General features: G+C 42.5%; 1 protein-coding gene across 1 annotated transcript in view; it reads left to right on the top strand.

Moving 5' to 3' along the window:
• The first annotated feature begins 1,448 nt into the window (after positions 1-1,448).
• Positions 1,449-19,183, top strand: part of SLC36A1 (solute carrier family 36 member 1) — a 67,564-nt gene continuing 49,829 nt past the window's right edge. Inside the window, exons 1-2 of the mRNA XM_028106602.2 lie at positions 1,449-1,616; positions 9,259-9,519. Coding sequence (XP_027962403.1) covers positions 9,498-9,519 — 22 coding nt within the window. The 5' untranslated portion in view covers positions 1,449-1,616; positions 9,259-9,497. The remainder of the gene's footprint in view (positions 1,617-9,258; positions 9,520-19,183) is intronic.

Below are 19,183 nucleotides of genomic sequence, written 5' to 3'. Positions count from 1 at the left end.
TTTAATGGTGTGTTTTTGCAGGGGAGAGATTTATAGGGATCTTTAAGTCAATAATGTTTATATTATGGTTTGATTTTGTTTAAGAAAGAGCTGTGCTGGTTTTGTGTTCTGAAGGGATAAAATCAACCATAATGTTTTAAAAATGAAGATAAGGGATGCCTGGGTGACTCAGTTGGTTAAGCGTTTGCCTTCAGCTTGGGTCATGATCCCGGGGTCCCGGAATCGAGTCCCGAATCATCGGGCTCCTTGCTCAGCGGGATCCTGCTTCTCCCTCTGCTTGCCGCTCCCCCCTGCTTGTGTTCTCTCTCTCTTTGTCTCTAACAAATAAATGAATAAAATCTTTAAAAAATATAAAAATGAAGATAAAAGATACACCTGTAGGTTCATCTCAGAGAGGTAACTGCTGTTACTATTTTAGAGTAGATACTACATATAGTTAGACATTTGTATATATACACAGGCAGACATAGATATTTACAAAAGTGAGACCTAAATGTACACAGTACCTTGTAGCTGCCATTATGGCAAGCTATATCACTTGAGTTTGTTTCAGCACTAGGGCCTGAAGAACTATGTGCTGAAAATACACACCTAACAAATATTTATGAGCAGATACTTTGTTTTAATAGTTCCAGAGGAAATATCCTAATCTCAGTGAGCTCACAAGCTAGTCATAAAAAAGGAATGTGGACAGAGAACTATATTTAAGGGAAGCTATATACATACACAGACACACACACACACGTGTGTGTGTATATATATATATATATATACATATATATAGGTATATATAGATGTATATAGTTGAATTGAGAAGGGAAAAATAAGGTAGCAATTCTGCTGTGTGGATCAGGGAATGATACCCAGAGGAGGATGGGTGTGATTGAGATGCCGGGAGATGTGTGGAGGAGGAAGGACATTGCATGTGGGAAGAATTGCATAAGGAAAAACTCAGGGGTGGGAAAAGACAGGCTATATTTGGGAACAGTAGATAGCACAGCTGTGTTGGAGCATATGGCACATACAGAAGAGAAGTGGAAGATCAGGCTAGAGGGTAGGTGAGTGCCAGGTGACCCAGAGTCTTGTGAGCCAGATTAAGGTGTTTAGAACAATATCCTCCCCAAGAGAAAGACCTTGAATATTTTCAAGGTATGCTTGGTTTTATCTGTCGCTGCTCTGAGGTAGGGACCTGGCAATTCCAAAGCAAAGGCTGAATTGTTTAAGCTTTCACTAACGTGGTTGATTTGGAGAAAGCTGCTCAAACTTAAGCTGGGCTATCTCTTGCCATCTGTGTTTCTGCTCCAGGGCTCTGCCTGCTTACAGTTATCAGTCAGAAACAGAAGGAACGCACAGAAGCCCAGGTGATGCACAACCAGGAAGAAGAACACGATGTACCCGGGTGTTGGGAGGAGATTATTTGTTATAAAAAGAAGGAAGGCAGAGAGAATATGGGGCCACCTAATGTGCTGTGTTATGCGTCCCTGCCTCACCTCTCCTATATGGGAGCCCTCGCTACCCTACAGCCACGGCAAGGAAGTCTTGCAGCAGCCTCAAACCTCCTCCAGCTCCAGAAGGGACAGGAATGACCCTGGCAGGCTCATTACACCTGTGTCCAGGTATGTTTTCAGCCAGAACCTTTGTGTCCACATAGTTATGGAGTCAAGAGGACCTGGCTTGGCCTCCCTATCCCAATACATGCTATCCAATCTCATGTGCTTGGAGAAGGAAGGTTCTGTCCCCTTGCAAATTCCAACTGACTTGGCTTGGACACTGAACACTTGCTCAGTATGGGCCATCCCTTCCTCCATGGAATGAATCTGCTTCCACTCTTATCCCTCTAATCTGTGTTCCACACAGCAGCTCCAGTGGTCTTTTAAAAATTTATTGATTCTAGGGACGCCTGGGTGGCTCAATTGGTTCAGCATCTGCCTTCGGCTCAGGTCATGATCCCAGAGTCCTGGGATCGAGTCCCACATCGGGCTCCTTGCTCAGCGGGGAGCCTGCTTCTCCCTCTGCCTGCCACTCTCCCTGATTGTGCACATGGTCCCTGACAAATAAATAAAATCTTCCAAAAAAATTTTATTGGTTCTGTCATGCCCCTCTGCTTAAAGAGGGGGCTTTTCTCCGCTCTTGAAATAACACTCTGACACATGATTGGCTCCTGCCTGCCTTTCCATTCTTTCCTTCTATATCTCTTCCTCCTCGGAATGCTTCGCCAGCTTCTGGACTCTGAGCTCTTCCCACTTCACGGCCATTTGCAATACCATTCCCTAAGGAAGCTCTTCCCACACCTCTTCAAGTGTTTGCTTTTACTTGTGCTTTAGATCTTAGCTTAAACCTCACCTCTTTAGACAGGTTTTCCCCAACCCCCTATAGCTCTTATCCTAATTCATAATTATGCTTCTTTTCTTATTTATTTTCAGTCTCTACTGCTAGGTCATAAAACTCCATCAAGGAGTATTACTCACCGGGCGCCTGGGTGGTTCAGTTGGTTAAGCAACTGCCTTCGGCTCAGGTCATGATCCTGGAGTCCCGGGATTGAGTCCCGCATTGGGCTCCCTGCTCGGCGGGGAGTCTGCTTCTCCCTCTGACCCTCCCCCCTCTCATGTGCTCTCTCTCTCTCATTCTCGCTCTCTCAAATAAATAAAATCTTTAAAAAAAAAAAAAAGGAGTATTACTCACCCCTGTCTCCTTAGCACCTAGCATGGTACCTGGGTCTAGAGTGGGTACTCAGCTGATACTTGTTCAGTGAGTGAGTGAATGAATTAATGAGTGAATGGGACCCTGATTTCTCAGTGAATGGACTTACCTTCTAGAAAGCAGATTGAGTCCATCTGACTTTGAGTCATTGTGTGCTGGCTAGCCTTCCCTAATGTTCAGGGTCATGAGCCATCTCAGACTCGCCCAAGGCCTCCTCAGCCTGACCCCTTTCTGCTTACATGTACCTTCTAGTTTCTGGGCCCTGGTTACTGCAGCCACTGGAGATGGAGGGTCTCCAACCACCCACGTCCTACACCCTGGTCCCAGCTTGCCTTGCACCTATGCTCTTTCTGTTTATCCAAGTCCCCGATTTATAGAACCAATAACATCGAATAAAGATATTCACAGAGTACCCCTAATCACAATTACATCAAAATGGGATATCAAAATGTATTTCTTACAAATGATTGCCAGTAAAGGTTTTACACCAGCATAACATCCACTGAATTGAGAGTGATTTATTTCACACTGTGAAAGCAGTATCCAATAGCTTTATCATTTAATCTTTTGAATTCCAATGACTATGGAATAATGGGCAGTGGGATGAGGGGGAGGAAGAAGAGCTGGCAAAGGCAATATAGCTCTGCTCTCAGAATATCCCCTGACTGCCAATACAGGTGACTCTCCAAATTCTAGCCACCAAGAATCAGTTCCTCTACACTCAGAGTAACTAGCAGTTATTCTTTTTCCTGGGAGCACTAAGAGCTGACAGCATTTATATATAACATGTTTGCATAGAGTTGTGGTTTTCAGCCTGTTATGATTCACTGTGTATCCTTGGGCAAGTTGTTCCCTGTCTTGAAGGTTCAGTTTCTCCATCTGTACTTTTAGGGGCCTGGGTTGTAGAAGCTCCCGGCTCAGACCCTATAAGAATCCATCTGGACCCATGTGCAAGCCTTGAGTCTTGGTTACTATTCCATTGCTATCTTCCTTTTAGGATTAAAGAAAATTCTCCAGTTAAGCACAGGAAATGTCAATTTTTTATATATTAATTTGCTCCTAGAAGCTTTCTACAGTCCACATGGCACAGTCATTTCTTTAAGGCTGTGTTTCTCAAACTTTCATGTGCATCAGAACTATCTGAAGGTCTTGTTAAAATAAATTGCTGGGCCCCATCCCCAGAGTTTCTGACTAGTAGGTCTGGGATGGGGCCAAAAAATGTGCATTTCTAACAAGTTCCCAGGTGACACTGATGCAGCAGCTGGATTGGGGACCAACTTTGAGAACTGCTTTAGGACATCCCAAAGTGTTGATATTAATTAGGTATATGTTTCCAGAGGGAGAGATATCAACATTGGGCCGGAAGCTCTCTGGGACCTCATTGGGACTCACCATCCTACCCCATTCCAGACAAGGAAAGGACAAGTTACCTCCCCCATGGGGCATGGTCCCAGAGCCAGGTACAGAGGCTGGCCACCAGTGCTGCTCATCATACCCCCATGGTTCATAAAGGGCTCATTAAGTCTAAGGGAGAGAGCACAGGAAATGGGTCTTTGTTGGGTTCAGAAGTATATTGTGGGAAGAAAGCAAGGCAGGACTTTCTTTAGCACAAGGCTGAATGGAAAGATGAATGGTAGATGTATGGCAGATATGATAGGTATCAACACCCACTGGTGCCCACTCTGCCTCCTCGTTTTCCCTGAAGGGTTCCAAAAATCATTTACAACTCACTAAACATTTAGTGAGTAGCCACTGAGTGTTTGCAGCTGTGCAAGGCACTAGGCTACATGTTGTTGAATAAGAGACACAGGGCACCATCCTCCTGGAGCTTTTGGCCAAGTGGATTAATGAGTCGCATATACTCACTGAATGCATGGGGACACTTAGTCCCAGAGGGGGCAGGGCACATGTCCAAAGTCACACAGCGAGCTGGGGCAGCGTCAAGACTTGACCTCAGGTGTCCTGGCTCCCACCACAGTGATTTTCCTTTTATACCCTGCTGCTTCCTTGAGAGCACACAAATTGCTGGTCTTTGTGCTAGTGATGAAGATTCTCATGCATGCTACCCATTGGTACAATGATTTTTACCAGGAGTGCAGGGGCTCATACTCCTATGGGCTTATCAGAATTTCAGGGAAATATAACAAGGAATATGACTTGCTTTCCATTTAATTAAAAAATACAGCAGTGATGAATGCCTATTATAAAAAGATTAAATAGTATAGAAATATATAAAGAAAAAAGGAACATCCCTATTTGTATCCTCCCCTGCCTCATTCCACTTTAATTCTCCTTACTTCTGTCCTCAAAAGTAGCTACTTTTAACAGGGTGGTGTGCTCAAATCCAGACCTTTCCTAAGTATTTGTAAACATTATATACAATAATTTATAAATGTTATATGTATAAATAGGTTTTTAAAAATGAGTTTTAAACAGCATACATAGTATTATTTTTAAAATAGGGCACTACTTTTGTGATAGAAACTGCAAAGAGAAAAACTGAGTAAGTTCTTGGCTGGTGGAGCATGATTGAGTGGCCTTGTTCTGGAATGCACATAAAAAAAGGTGGCAGGACACTGGGCAAAACACGGCAGTGGAACTAAAGCAAAGGAAGTCTTGCTCCCGAGGAGGTTGGAAGGCTCTCACTTGTGGCAGAAGTGGTGGGCACAGTTACCAGGGCACCCACTGCAGTGCATGGCCACGAGGCCTATCGCTAGCAGGCTGACAGGACCTAGTTGGAGATGGGGGTGTGAGCAGAAGGAAGAGAGTTGAGTAGGTATGTTAGGATGAAAACGCAGGACAAAAATTGATTTTTTTTTTTTTTTTTTTTTTTTTTTAGAGAGAGAGCATGTGTGGGTGGGGAGGGGCAGAGGGAGAAGGAGAGAGACAATCCTAAGCAGGCTCCACGCCCAGCATGAAGCCTGATATGGGGCTTGATCTCACGACACTGAGATCATGATCTAAGTTGAAATCAAGACTTGAACACTTGACTGACTGAGCCACCGAGGTGCCCCCAACGTGCATTTGTCAAGAGAATGGGAGGACAAGCCACAGATTGGGAGAAAATATTTACAAAAGACATAATGGAAAAAGGACTGTTACCTCCATTAAAACTCAACAACAACAAAAAGAACGACCCAATTAAAAAATGGGCGAAAGACCTGAACAGACACCTCACCAAGAAACATATACAGCAGGCAAATGAGCATATGAAAGATGCTCCACATCCTATATCATCAAGGAATTGCAAATTTAAACAACATGGAGATACCACTGCACACCTATTAGAATGGTCAAAATCCAGAACACTGACAACATCAAATGTTAGCAAGGATGTGGAAAATAGGAACTCTCACTCATTGCTGGTGGGAATGCAAAGCAGTACAGCCACTTTGGAGTACAGTTTGGCAGTTTCTCACAAAACTAAACATATTTTTTTTTTTTGGTATTTGCTTTTTATGTTTTTTTTTCAGTTTTGAGTTTTATTATGTTATGTTAGTCACCATACAGCACATCATTAGTTTTTGATGTAGTGTTCCACAATTCATTAAAACTAAACGTATTCTTAATATATATGATTCAGCAATCATGTTTCTTGGTATTTACTCAAATGAGTTGCAATTTATGTCAACACGAAGATCTATACGTGGATACTTATAGCAGCTTTATTCATAATTGCCAAAACTTGGAAGCCACCATGATGTCCTCCAGTAGGTGAATAGATAAACTGTGGTATATCCAGAAAATGGAAAATTATTCAGCACTATTAAGAAATGAGCTATTGGGGCACCTGGGTGACTCAGTTGGTTGAGCATCTGGCTAGTAATTTCAGCTCAGATCATGATCTCAGGGTCCTGGGATTAAGCCTGCATCAGGCTCCCTACTTAGAAGGGAGTCTGCTTGGGATTCTCTCCCTCTGCCCCTCCCTCTGCTTGTGCACTCTCTCTCTAAAAAATAAATAAATCTTTAAAAGAAATGAGCTATCAAACCATGAAAGACATGGGAGAAACTTAAATGTATATTACTAAGTGAAATAAGCCAACGTGAGAAGGTTAGTTACTGTATGATTCCAGCTATATGACATTCTGGAAAAGGCAAAACTAAGGGGACAATAAAAAGATCATTGTTTGCTAGGGGTGAGGGGAGGGAGGGTTAGGTCGAGCACAGAGGATTTCTCATACAGTGATATTGTTCTGTGTGACAACACAATGGTGGACCCCTGTCATGCATTTGTCCAAACCCATAGAACATATAACACCAAGAGTGAACCCTAATGTAAACTACGGATTTTGGGTGACAATGATGGGTCAATGTGGATTCATCCATTGTAACACATGGTAACTCTGGTGGGGGATGCTGATAGTGGAGAGACTGAGGATCTGTTGTGGCAGGGGGTATAGAGGAACTCTGTACTTTCTGCTCAATACTGCTATGAACTTAAAACTGCTCTAAAAAATAAAGTCTATTAAAACAAAATAAAACAAAACAAAAAACCTGCATATTTAAGAAATGTATACAGAGGGATTATGAATTCTGCCGTTTGATATTATTGTTGATATGAGTATATAACTAGTCAGTCTCATGTGGACCAAAATAAGACACTACAGAGAGTAGACCAGAGCTGGAGCAGTTAAGTGGCCAGGAGGAAAGAAGGAATTAGGATAAAGAAGGGGCCTAACCCCTTCTGTCATGGGCTCCATCAGAACACTGGAAACTCATAAAATACCAGATGGCTATATATATTTGTGCTTCTGATAACTGCAAATAAAATTAAGCTAATCATTGTAAAAAAAAAAGTGGGGGGTGAGTCTAGGATTTGTAACCCACCCGACACTGTGCGGCTTGTGGGCCAATAGAACAGACCTTGTGTTGGGAACTCAGTGCCTGGTCTCTACCTGGCACTGCCTCCGCTTTCCTGCGTCGGGTGAGGTGATGCTGGTGGGAGCAGGGGGTGGCCTAGCTCCTACTTCACTCTCCAGGCTATGTCTCCAGGCCCTGGCTGGCACAAGCAGACGTGAGTTTGATGTGCAGTGACTGGATCCATTGTTCGTTCTTGTTTCCTTGGCACAGAGGCTAACTCTGGATCTAATTGTACTCAGGGTTCCAGGACAGGAAGCCTGATCTTAACTTGGGGTGTTCTGGGGACAAGTGATAAAGAACATTTCCTCCGCCTTCCTTGTGATCTCATAAAAATGGGTCAAGTCGTGACAGAAAACCCATGGGAAGCCAGCACCAGACTCAGACCTGTCCTGCACAGGATCTGAGGGAGAAATCCCAGGTGTAAGTGTCACCCACACGATGCTTTATATCCAATGCATCATGTAGCTGTTCAACACCTGCAAAAGCAATAGGATTTATTCTCACAAGAGCTTGCCCAAGGTCACACAGCTACTGTGGGAATAGCAGAGCCGGGAAGGGAGTGAACGCATTTCTCTGTGGTCTTAGCACAGGTTGTCTGGCAACACTAGAGGTCATCTCACTCAACATTTTCTTCCCTCACATAAAATGCCTGAATTGTTCCTACTACAGCCAATGCTCAAACACTACTAGAGACAAACCTCAGGCAGACCAGTGCCTTAAAGGACAGATGATATTTTATCTTCTTGAAAAACCTTTGGCACGAACGCAATCTTCTTTAAAACTCCTTCTAAGATGCAACCATACTCATTCCCCTAACAACCTTCCCTCACCTGCAATTTAAGAGATTGATAAAGAGGATGTCTCCTCTGTCCAATCATTTATTTTGCAAACCTTTACTGGCTCCCTGTGCCCAGTAATAAGATTGGGAGGATTCAGAGGTAATTGAGGCCTGGTCACTGTCCTTAGGCTGCTCACTGTCTGGGCAGCCAGTCAGACCCATGCTAGAATTAGCTAACCTTTTCAGCAAACAATTACTATGTGCCAGGCACTGTGTTAAGTTCTTTGCATGGCTCAACTTAATTGGTCCTTAACAACAATCATCTGAAGTAGAAACTATTGTTATCCCCATTTGACAGATCAGAAAATTGAGGCTAAGACAGGTTTAGTAACTTGTCCCAGGTTACATAGCTAGTAAGTGGCAGAGCTGGGATTTGGAGTCAGTTTCTTCTGACTCCAAAACTGGTGCTCATTTCCACAATGTTCTACAGACTCAGATCAAAGTCAAACCTGAGATTCTTTGATTCTGCTGGCAAAGGCTTGGTCAGTCTTCTTCAGTGTCCTCACTGGCAACACCATTTCTCCAAAGAGTACCTTAGATGCTACTTCTAACACAAGCCTTCCCTGTTTTCACCATCTGGAAAGAATACCTTTCTCTTCTGAACCCTCGTAGAACACCAACTTCACTCATGCCATTGTCTCTGGGATTTCAGCTATGTCTTCCGTGAACTCTGAGAGCCTTAGAGGCAGGGACATAATGGTGTCTCGTGTTCATTGTTGTAACCCCACGATGCCCGGGTCCTCAATAGTGTTGAATGAAAGGATCCTTAAAAGGTTATGCTTATAATTAGAAGCATTATCATCAAAGTACATTATCTTTGCTCCTAACACAACTTCTCTACATCTCTCTTTGCCTCTCAGAAATGGAGAAGAGCTCAGATTTAGATCCTTTGAACTACTGAAAAGAAGGAAAGAATTCCCACAAAAGTCTCAAGGTACAAGATCCTAGACCCAGGAGCTCCTGTTGGGGAGGAAAGGACACTTACAAGATCCCACTGACCTCCTCCAGACAACAGGGGCCCTGGTGGGAGAGTTGCTGAGCCCTGCCTGGGAGCCGCAGGGGCATTCCTTGGGCTGCACCATTCAGGGACTGGCTGCTAATGGAAGTGCCCCCAGCCCCAGGTAGGTGAACACCTCACTCTTTATCTCCAAACACTGTTGTGGGTGTGGGGTTAGAAGCCTCCGTGACTTAGGCAGAAGCTTGAGCAAGAACAGCTTTGGCATGTAGGAGCTGCAAGACCCAGCTTCCGGCTGCTTGAGCCTTGGCAGCCTCAGGAACCTAAATACAGCTCCATCCCCATGGCCTGGAGTAAGGCAGGCTCTCTGCTCCCTAGAAAGAACAAAAGACCAAAGACATGAATGGGTGGATGAATACACTGCTCTTCCACTCATACAGAGAATCCTCACAGTTGCTCTAAAAGTCTGTTCTTTTCCTTCTTCTTTCCTGCCACCAATACTGATTGAGTACGCATGTGCCAGGCACTTTGCTGGATGCTGAGCACCCACTGGTTCCAGGCAGTGTGGTGCCTGCTTTCCATGAGCTTAGCTGGACATCATGAATATTTATCAGGGCTTCTCATAAATAAGTAAAAAATTTCAACTGTAGTCAGTGCTCTGAAGACTTATATGTAATAAAGCAGATACTCTTTCAAGGGGTCAGCAAAGGTTTTCCTGAAGAAGAGGAAAATCCCCTGCGTGGCAATGTTCTTTTCACCTTTTTGCTCTAATTAAAATGTGGCTCTCCTGAGGTCACTACTTCCTCTGCAGGTCACTGCTTCTAAATAGTTTACCTTCCACCCTGCCTTAGACACCCACTGCCCTCATCATACCCTAGACTTTGTCATCACCAAAGATTTCACCACCTTCAAAATCTCTACTGCAAGCATCCTATTCTCCAGGGTGGCTTACAAACTCCTATTGGTCCATCTTCTGTCCACGAGTTGCAGACTGTACCAGATCTTTATTATCAGGGCCCCTGGTCTACCGGAGCTGTTCTGCTACCTATCTGCAGCCTGGCCTCTCGTATCCTTACTCCCATTTTTACCCAGTGATTGGACAGTCATGTCTGTCACTTCTGCTACACTCTCACACCCCTCTTGTCCCTCTCCTTGTATTGTGTCTAACTTTCAAAGCCACAACACATCTAACACTGGTTGGATGCCCCTTTGCCTCTACTTCGAGACTGTACCCAAGCAGTTGAATGTGGCGAGAGAAAAATACGCAGATTTGCCAACCGGTTGCATCTTAAATTTATGAACACAAACCTCAGGTGGGTCCTAGCACTGCTGGGCAGATCTATAACTTGTTTTGTTCATGTTGCTCTCCCATTCTTCAGGAAGACTATCTCTCTTCTCTTGATTCAAACCTCCATGACTCTCAGCTGTTGACATTGTTCTTACTTCACTGAAGAAACAGAAACAATCAGAAAAAAACTTCCTTATCCTCTGGCCGTTCAATCTAACCACTGACCTATTTCTGAATCCATATACCAGGCTTTTTTTGAAAATAGAAGAGCTGTCCTCATCTGTCTTAAGTCTCTTTACCTTGAACACTGATCTCATCCCCTTTCCCTTACTTACCCAAGAGGTTTGCTCTTGCCATGATCCTTCCCTCTCTCTTGGACCATTAAAATTCCCCTTCCTATTGCATTGTTCCAATGAACATACAAACATAATAGAGTAACTTTTCTCTCATCTCTCTGTTCTCTCTCATAGCAAAACTCCTTGAAAAAGTTCTCTCTACTCACTCTCTCAATTTCTCATTTTCCATTCTCCTGAATCTACTGTGGCAGACTGGTCCTTATTACTCACTGAAACTATTCTCAAGGGGAACAATACCTCCCGTTCCAAAATCCAATGGCTCAACCTTAGTTTTCTTTTTGTCTTAGGAGTTAAAATTTCAGTTCTCTTTACACTTAATTTAAGTAGAAATAGAAATTTCAGTCCTCTTTACACTTATCTATCTGGTGGATAAACTCTAAGGTGCCACCTCTCTTGATACGGTATTTGTGCTCTTGTATATTTCCTCTTGAGTGTGGGTGGGACCTGTGCTTGCTTCTGACCAATAGAATGTGGCAAAGGTGATGGGAAGTCACTTTCATGATTACATTATGTCATATACGATTTTTCTCTTACTAGCAGACTCTCTCTAGAAGCCTCAAAGTCTAGCTGGCTTCAGGAAAGTGGCAATGTTAGGAGGTCCACGTGGCCAGGTGCTGAGGGCCAGCAAGAAGCTGATGGCCAATGAGAGGCTGGGGCCTTCAGTCCTATAATAGCAAGTAAATTAAATGTGCCAACAACCTGAGTGAACTTGGAGGAAGAATCTTTGCCAATTGTGCCTCCAGATGAAAATGCAGCCCCTGGGTGGGGCACCTGGGTGGCTCAGTCATTAAGCTGAAGCTCAGGTCATGATCCCAGGGTCCTGGGATCGAGCCCCGCATCAGGCTCCTTGCTCATCAGGAAACCTGCTTCTCCCTCTCCCACTCTCCCCACTTGTGTTCCCTCTCTCACTGCGTCTCTCTCTGTCAAATACATAAAATCTTAAAAAAAAAAAAAAGAAAAAGAAAATGCAGCCCAGCTAACTCCTGCCTGCAGCCTTGTGATCCCTGTAAGCAGAGGACCCAGTTAAGCCATGCATGAACTCCTGACCCACAGAAACCATGAGACAATAAATGTATGTTATTTTAAGCCACTAAGCTTGTGGTAATTTACTACACAACAACAGAAAACTAATATAACCACTCATCTTTTATATACAGTTATTAGTATGTTTTTATCCATAATGGCATCTTATATGGGATTTTTAAAAAAACTCAGATACAATTTGTTTGCATATTAAACAGGTACCATTCTGTGCCTTCCATATGGCAAATGATAACCATGGAACCCTAGGGTACAAGTGAGGAGTCACAGGAGAACCTAGAGGTTCTCGCACTTGTTACCAAGTGTAACCAGGAATAAATAACTTTGTCTCTCTGGGGCTGATTTACCATGTGTAAAATGAGTGGGTTGCAGCAGACCCTCTCAAAGAACTCTGAAACTCTGAGGTGTGATATATGATGATTCTGTGGCTGACTTAGGACCCTCCCAGTCATCTTTGGAAGGAGGAAGGCAGCTGAAGCAGGGTAAAGGACTCACAGAGCTGGAAGATTTAGGAGATGTATTTCCTTTCCCTATTCATTTCATTAGTGAGAAGCTGAAGCCCAGACTAAAAGGGACTTGCTAGTCAATGGCAGAGCTGGCCTCAGCCTTTTCCTTTGGGCTCCTACATCAGTGCTTTCTCAGTGGCAAAAGGAGACTCTTCTCTTTTCTAAGCTCTCCCAGGCCCTTTATTAGCATTGTGAGGTAAACCCAAGGTCTGCCCGCCATACAGATGGGGCTTGAGGGTTTGCTCCAGATCTCTTAAAGTGCTTGGGCCCAATCCTGGGAACATTCCTCATCCAGCAGTGCCTTCTCCTGCCTTATTTCAGGAGAACCTACCAGTTGGCTCTGTCTTGTGCCAAGGAAGCTGTTGGCTGAGTAAAAGGTTAGGAGAGGGTCTGTGGGTGAGGTGGAATCTGTAAGCAGGTAAGGGTGGGGGCTACAGCTTTGGAGAACCTGAGCCCAATAAGCTCTTGGAGGCTTCCCCCAACACAGTCTTACTTTAAAAATTAATACTCAAAATAAAATATACATGCCTGGGGTTAAACTACTAATTTTTTAACCAAAAGATTTATAATAAAAAACTAGAGTCTCCTTATCTAACCCTCTCCATGCAGAGTCCCTCTTTCTGGGGCTAAATTTTTTTAATCAGTTTTTTGTTCCAGTTCTTTAGTTTTTCCATTGCTCTATACAATATACTTTAATGATATTTTTCAACTTATCAATATGATGTTAGATGAAAATTTATACCTGTTTTAGTTATTACTTACCTTTGTAACTTAAAATTATATTAGCATAAATATAAATGTATTATAAATTATAAATATTTGTATTGGTTTCCTTTTGCTGTTGCAACAAATTATCACACGCACAGTGGATTAAAACAACATAAACTTCTTCTCATACAGGTCTGGAGGTCAGAAGTCCTAAAATCAATGTCGGCAAGGCTCTGTTCTTTCTGGAGGCTCTAGGAAGAGTTGGCTTCCTTGTTTTCCCACCTTCTAGAAGGCCTCCCACGTTCCCTTGGCATGTAGCTCCTTCCTCCATCTCCAAAGCCATTAGAATAGCATCTTCTCTCTTCTCTGACCTTCCTACCTCCCTCCTTTAAGAACCCTTGTAATTACATTAGATCCACCCAGACAATCCAGGATAATCTCCTCACCTCCAGATCCTTAACTTAATCACATCATCAAAGTCCTTTTTGCTATCCAAGGCCATATATTCTCAGGTTGTGCAGATTAGGATGTGGACATGTCTGGGGGCCATTATTCTGCCCACTCCACCATACATCCTGGTTTCCCTGGAACAGTCCCACTATATGCCTACTGTCCTGATGCAAATATGAATACAGCCCCTTTCATTCTCAAAAGTGTCTCCATTTCAAATGATATCAACACCCTACTTCACCAGGGTTTCCCAATCTTTTTTTATATCATAACACATGTAGAAAATGATAGCATTTTATAGATCTTCAGGGTAAAAGAACAAGCCTGCTTATAGCTAGAAGTAACTGTCTTAGGCGCTCCAGCAGCCTTAGGACCTGCCTGGCTGCTTCAAGGGGCAAGAGGATCAATATCTCAACACCATATAACCTATTTATGGTACCCATTGGCCATCGCACACCATTGGGAAAGTCTTCCTTACATTAAAACAATAAGTTTAGGGGCACCTGGGTGGCTCAGTCGTTAAGTGTCTGCCTTCGGCTCAGGTCATGATCCCAGGGTCCTGGGATCGAGCCCCGCATCGGGCTCCCTGCTCCGCGGGGAAGCCTGCTTCTCCCTCTCCCGCTCCCCCTGCTTGTGTTCCCTCTCTCTCTGTGTCTCTCTCTCTGTCAAATAAATAAATAAAATCTTTAAAAAAAATAAAACAATAAGTTTAAAGTCTATTCTTGTGATGCCCTCCTGTGTGAGCAGCATTTGGTTGCAATGAATATAGCTGGGGCTCATGCACGCGATTGATGCTCCTGCCATTGTAATCCCGCTGGTTAATTCAGGTTGTCAGGCTGATGTACCCCTTGCCATCTTTTCACATATAACTCCCAGTTCCGTGCCAACAGAATTTGCTGTGTTGGCACTGGTGAAACAGTAGTCCTACTAGATTCACACGAGGGGCTTCTGACGAGCTCACACAATTTTTCTCTGGGACTCCAGGGTACATAAGTCTTTTAGCTTTGTGGCATATTTTTCTTCTTTAAACATACTTTGCTTACCACAGAAATATTAGGGGTAAACATCTTATCATCATTCCTGCCTTTCAGATCATTAAAAAAAAAAAAGAAAAAGCACAATAGCTTGGCCAAGAGGCACATTACAGTGTGCCGATCAGGCACCGGCACTTTTCCTATGTACTTGAGCTGATATTTGTTTCCTTAGCAGGATCCTTGCTTTAATTACTACTTTTCATTTCCACTCTTTCCTCCTTTACTTAGGGGATGCACTCTCCTTAGTCATCAGCATGTCATGTCATGATGGTGTTTGGCCTTTGTTATAGGAATTTTTTTTTTTAAGATTGATTGATTGATTGATTGATTGATTTGACAGAGAGAGAGAGAGAGAGAGAGAGAGAGAGACAGTGAGAGAGGGAACACAAGCAGGGGAAGCGGGAGAGGGAGAAGCAGGCTTCCTGCAGAGCAGGGAGCCCAATGTGGGGCTCGATCTCAGGACCCCGGGATCATGACCTGAGCCGAAGGCAGACGCTTAAAGACTGAGCCACCCAGGTGCTCCGTTATAGGAATTTTATCTCTTCTAATATCCATACCCAAATTAAGGATTTTAAAGTTAATTTTCAGCGCTTGTGCCACTTAATGAATCCTTGAATTGTATTGTTATGGCTTACAGAATATTTTAAATTTTACTGATGATGAATGCTTGTACTACAGCTAATAATTACCCACACCACCCACAGAGGTTTCATGTGACCAGTGGCATTTCTCTGTGGATTTCACAGAAGTGGGTGGGCACCTCTGTGTGCCAGCCAAAGTGGCCACTGTGGTAGTAATAGCATAATGCACTTCATAGCTTCCTTCTGAGCATTAGTCTGGCTATTATGAGATACTTTGTGAAATATTAGATTTGGGTGGGATTCTAATGTTGTAAATTCTGCATATGAAATGGAACTTTATTACTATTTTTATATCCCACTATCTTAAATTCATGTAATTCAGATTTGCATACAGACTGTGCTGTGTATATATGCACCCTGTTTTATTTTTCTTAACAAAATGTGATCATTCTCTATTATTTTTTTCCTCTTGTATACCTCATACAAGGGCTCATACAGGGGGCCAAGGGCTTGGAAGCTGGAGTGAAGAGACACATGATGTGTGTGTGACTCTGGGTGTATCTTTCTTCCTCTCTGGGCCTCAGTTTCTCCACCAAAGGATGAGGGACTGGACTCACTGATCCCTAGAGGCCTGCTCTTGCTATTGTCTTCCTGGTCTAGTAGAAGGCAGCTCTCTTCTTCCTGTGGCTCAGGTCAAAGTATTTGTCTTGCATCTCTCATACTCCATTTCCTATCCATCGACATTTGACTTTTCCAATCTACCATAAAAATATTTTCAGAAACTGACCACTTCTCACCACCTTCACTGTGGTTATTCTTGTTAAATCATCATACTCTCTCTCTCTTTTTTTAAAAGACTTTATTTATTTATTTGACAGAGAGAGACACAGCGAGAGAAGGAACACAAGCAAGGAGAGTGAGAGAGGGAGAAGTAGGCTTCCCACTGAGCAGGGAGCCCGATGAGGGGCTGGATCCCAGGACCCTGAGGTCATGACCTGAGCTGAAGGCAGATGCTTAATGACTGAGCCACCCAGGCGCCCCAATCATCATACTCTTATTCCGGGTTATAGCAACTGCCTCCTGACTGGTCTCCCCTTTCTGCCCTTGCCTATATCAGCCCAATAGATAGAGCATCCTTCTAAACCCAAGTTAGAGCACAGCATTCCTCTGCTCAGACTCCTCTAATATCTTCCCATCCCACTCAGAGTAAAAGCCAAAGTCCTTAAAATGGCTCACAGAGCTCTACAGAGTTTTCACCCACTTGTTCTTGCTCTTACCTAATTTACTTCTTTTCTGATAGCATACTCTGCTACAGCCACACTGACCTCCTTGTATTTATTTAATTCCAGTATATTTAATGTACACTGAGTACACTATTAGTCTCAGGTGCACAGTGTAGTGATTCAACACTTCCATACATGACTCAGTGCTCATCATGGTAAGTGTACTCTTAATACCCTTCACCTATTTCACACATCACCTCACCTACCTCCCCTCTGGTAACTATCAGTTTGTTCTCTAACGTTAAGAATTCTTGGTTTGTCTCTCTTTTTTTTCTTTGTTCATTTGTTTTGTTTCTTAAATTGCACATATGAGTGAAATCATCATAATGGTATCTGTCTTTCTCTGGCTTATTTCACTTAGCTTTATATCCTCTAGATGCATCCATGTTGCCACAAACGGCAAGATTTCATTCTTTTTCATGGCTGAGTAATATTCCCTATTATATTCCATCTCTATATATCACACCTTCTTTATCCATTCATCTATCAGTGGACACTTGGACTGCTACCACAATTTGGCTGTTGGAAATTATGTTGTAATAAACATAGGGCTGCATATGTCTTTTCAAATTAGTGTTTTTGTATTCTTTGGGTAAATACCCAGTAGTAGAATTACTGGATCATACGGTAATTCTATTTTTAATTTTTGAGGAGACTTTCCACAATGGATGCCCCAGTTTGCATTCCCACCAACAGCACATGAGGGTTCCGCTTGCCCCACATCCTCGCCAATAGTTGTTTCTTGTGTTTTTGATTTTGGCCTTTCTGACCAGTGTGAGGTAATATCTCACTGTGGTTTTGATTTGCATTTCCCTGATGGTGAGTGATGTTGAGCATATTTTCATGTGTACGTGGGCCATCTGTATGTCTTCTCTGGGGATTTGACTGTTCATGTTTTCTGCCCATTTTTAAATTGGATTTTTAAAATGGTGTTGAGCTGATAAGTTCTTTATATATTTCAGATACTAACCCCTTATTGAACATATCATTCACAAATATCTTCTCCCATTCAGTAGGTCATCTTTTAGTTTTGTTGACTGTTTCCCTTGCTGTGCAGAAGTTTTTTATTTTGATGTAGTCCCAACAGTTTATTTTTGCTTTTATTTCTCTCACATCAGGAGACATAACTGGAAAAATATTGCTACAGCCAATGTCAGAAATGACTGTCTGTGCTCTCTTCTAGGATTTTTATGGTTTCGGGTGTCACATTTAGGTCTTTAATCCAGTTTGAGTTTATGTTTGTGTAAGAAAGTGGTCCAGTTTCATTCTTTTACATGTAGCTGTCCAGTTTTCCCAGCACCATTTGTTGAAGAGACTATCTTTTCCCCATTGGATATTCTTGTCTCCTTTGTCATAGATTAGTTGACCATATAATCTTGGGTATATTTCTGGGCTCTTTATTCTGTTCCATTGAATTAGGTGTCGAATTTTGTGCCAGTACCAAGTGTCTTAATTACTACAGCTTTATAGGACATCTTGAAAACTGGGACTGTGATACCTCCAGTTTTGTTCTTCCATTTTAAGATTATTCTGGCTATTTGAGGTCTTTTGTGATTCCATGCAAATCTTAGGATTTTAGGATTTTTTGTTCTAGTTCTGTGAAAAATACTGTTGGTATTTTTATAGGAACAAATAATAATATTTGTTCTCCCAACCCATGAGCATGGAATGGTTTTCTGTTTCTTGGTGTCGTCTTTATTATCTTTCACCAATGTTTTATAGTTTTCAGAGTACAGGTCTTTCACCTCCTTGGTTAAGTTTATTCCTAGGTATTTTATTCTTTTTGGTGCTATTGTAAATGGGATCATTTTCTTAATTTCTCTTTTTGCTACTTATTATTAGTGTATAGAAATACAACAGATTTCTGTATATTGATTCTGTGTCCTGTGACCTTACTGAATTCATTTATCAGTTCTAGTAGTTTTTTGGTGGAGTCTTTAGGGTTTTCTCTATATAGTATCATGCACACTGACCTCCTTTTAATTTTTCAAATAGGCTAGGCACATTCCCTCCTGGGGCCTTAGCACATGCTATTCCCTCTGCCCAGAATGCTCTTCTCAAAGAGATGCACAGGGCTTGTTTCCTCACCTACTTTAGGACTTTGTTTAGATACCACCTCTCAGGGGTATCTTCCCTGACTGTTTAAAGAGACTGCAATCCCTCCTCTCTGCCCCCAGACTCCCTCTCCAACTTTCCTGATTTTTCTCCATAACAGATACACCTGCTGACACGGTATGTATATTACTTATTTATTTGTGTTGTCTATCTCCACTCACTCAAATGTAAGCTTCACAAGGGCAGGGATTATTGTCTACTTTGTTCACTGTTCTAGTCCCACTGCCCGGCATATAGATAATAGATATTTATTAATGAAAAATAACAAATTTCCTTATCCTTATCTTCTTAATCTTCCATTTGATTTTTCATTTTTGTCATTACATTTTTAACTTCCAAGAGCTGTTTTTTCCCTCAGAATATTTTTTAAAAGCAACATTTTTGCTGTTGTTCTTATGTCATGATTGCAACATCTTATCTTTCTTAGGGTATTTGTTTGTGCATTTGTTTTTTGCACTGTCTCCTCCA

This window comes from Eumetopias jubatus, unplaced genomic scaffold (genome assembly GCF_037043125.1).
Source record: "Eumetopias jubatus isolate StellerSeaLion01/CBP00866 unplaced genomic scaffold, mEumJub1_p1.0 scaffold_5, whole genome shotgun sequence".
Classification (NCBI taxonomy): Eukaryota; Metazoa; Chordata; class Mammalia; order Carnivora; family Otariidae; genus Eumetopias; species Eumetopias jubatus.
Note: the sequence above shows the minus strand (reverse complement) of the source record. Positions and strands in the feature narration are given on the sequence as shown.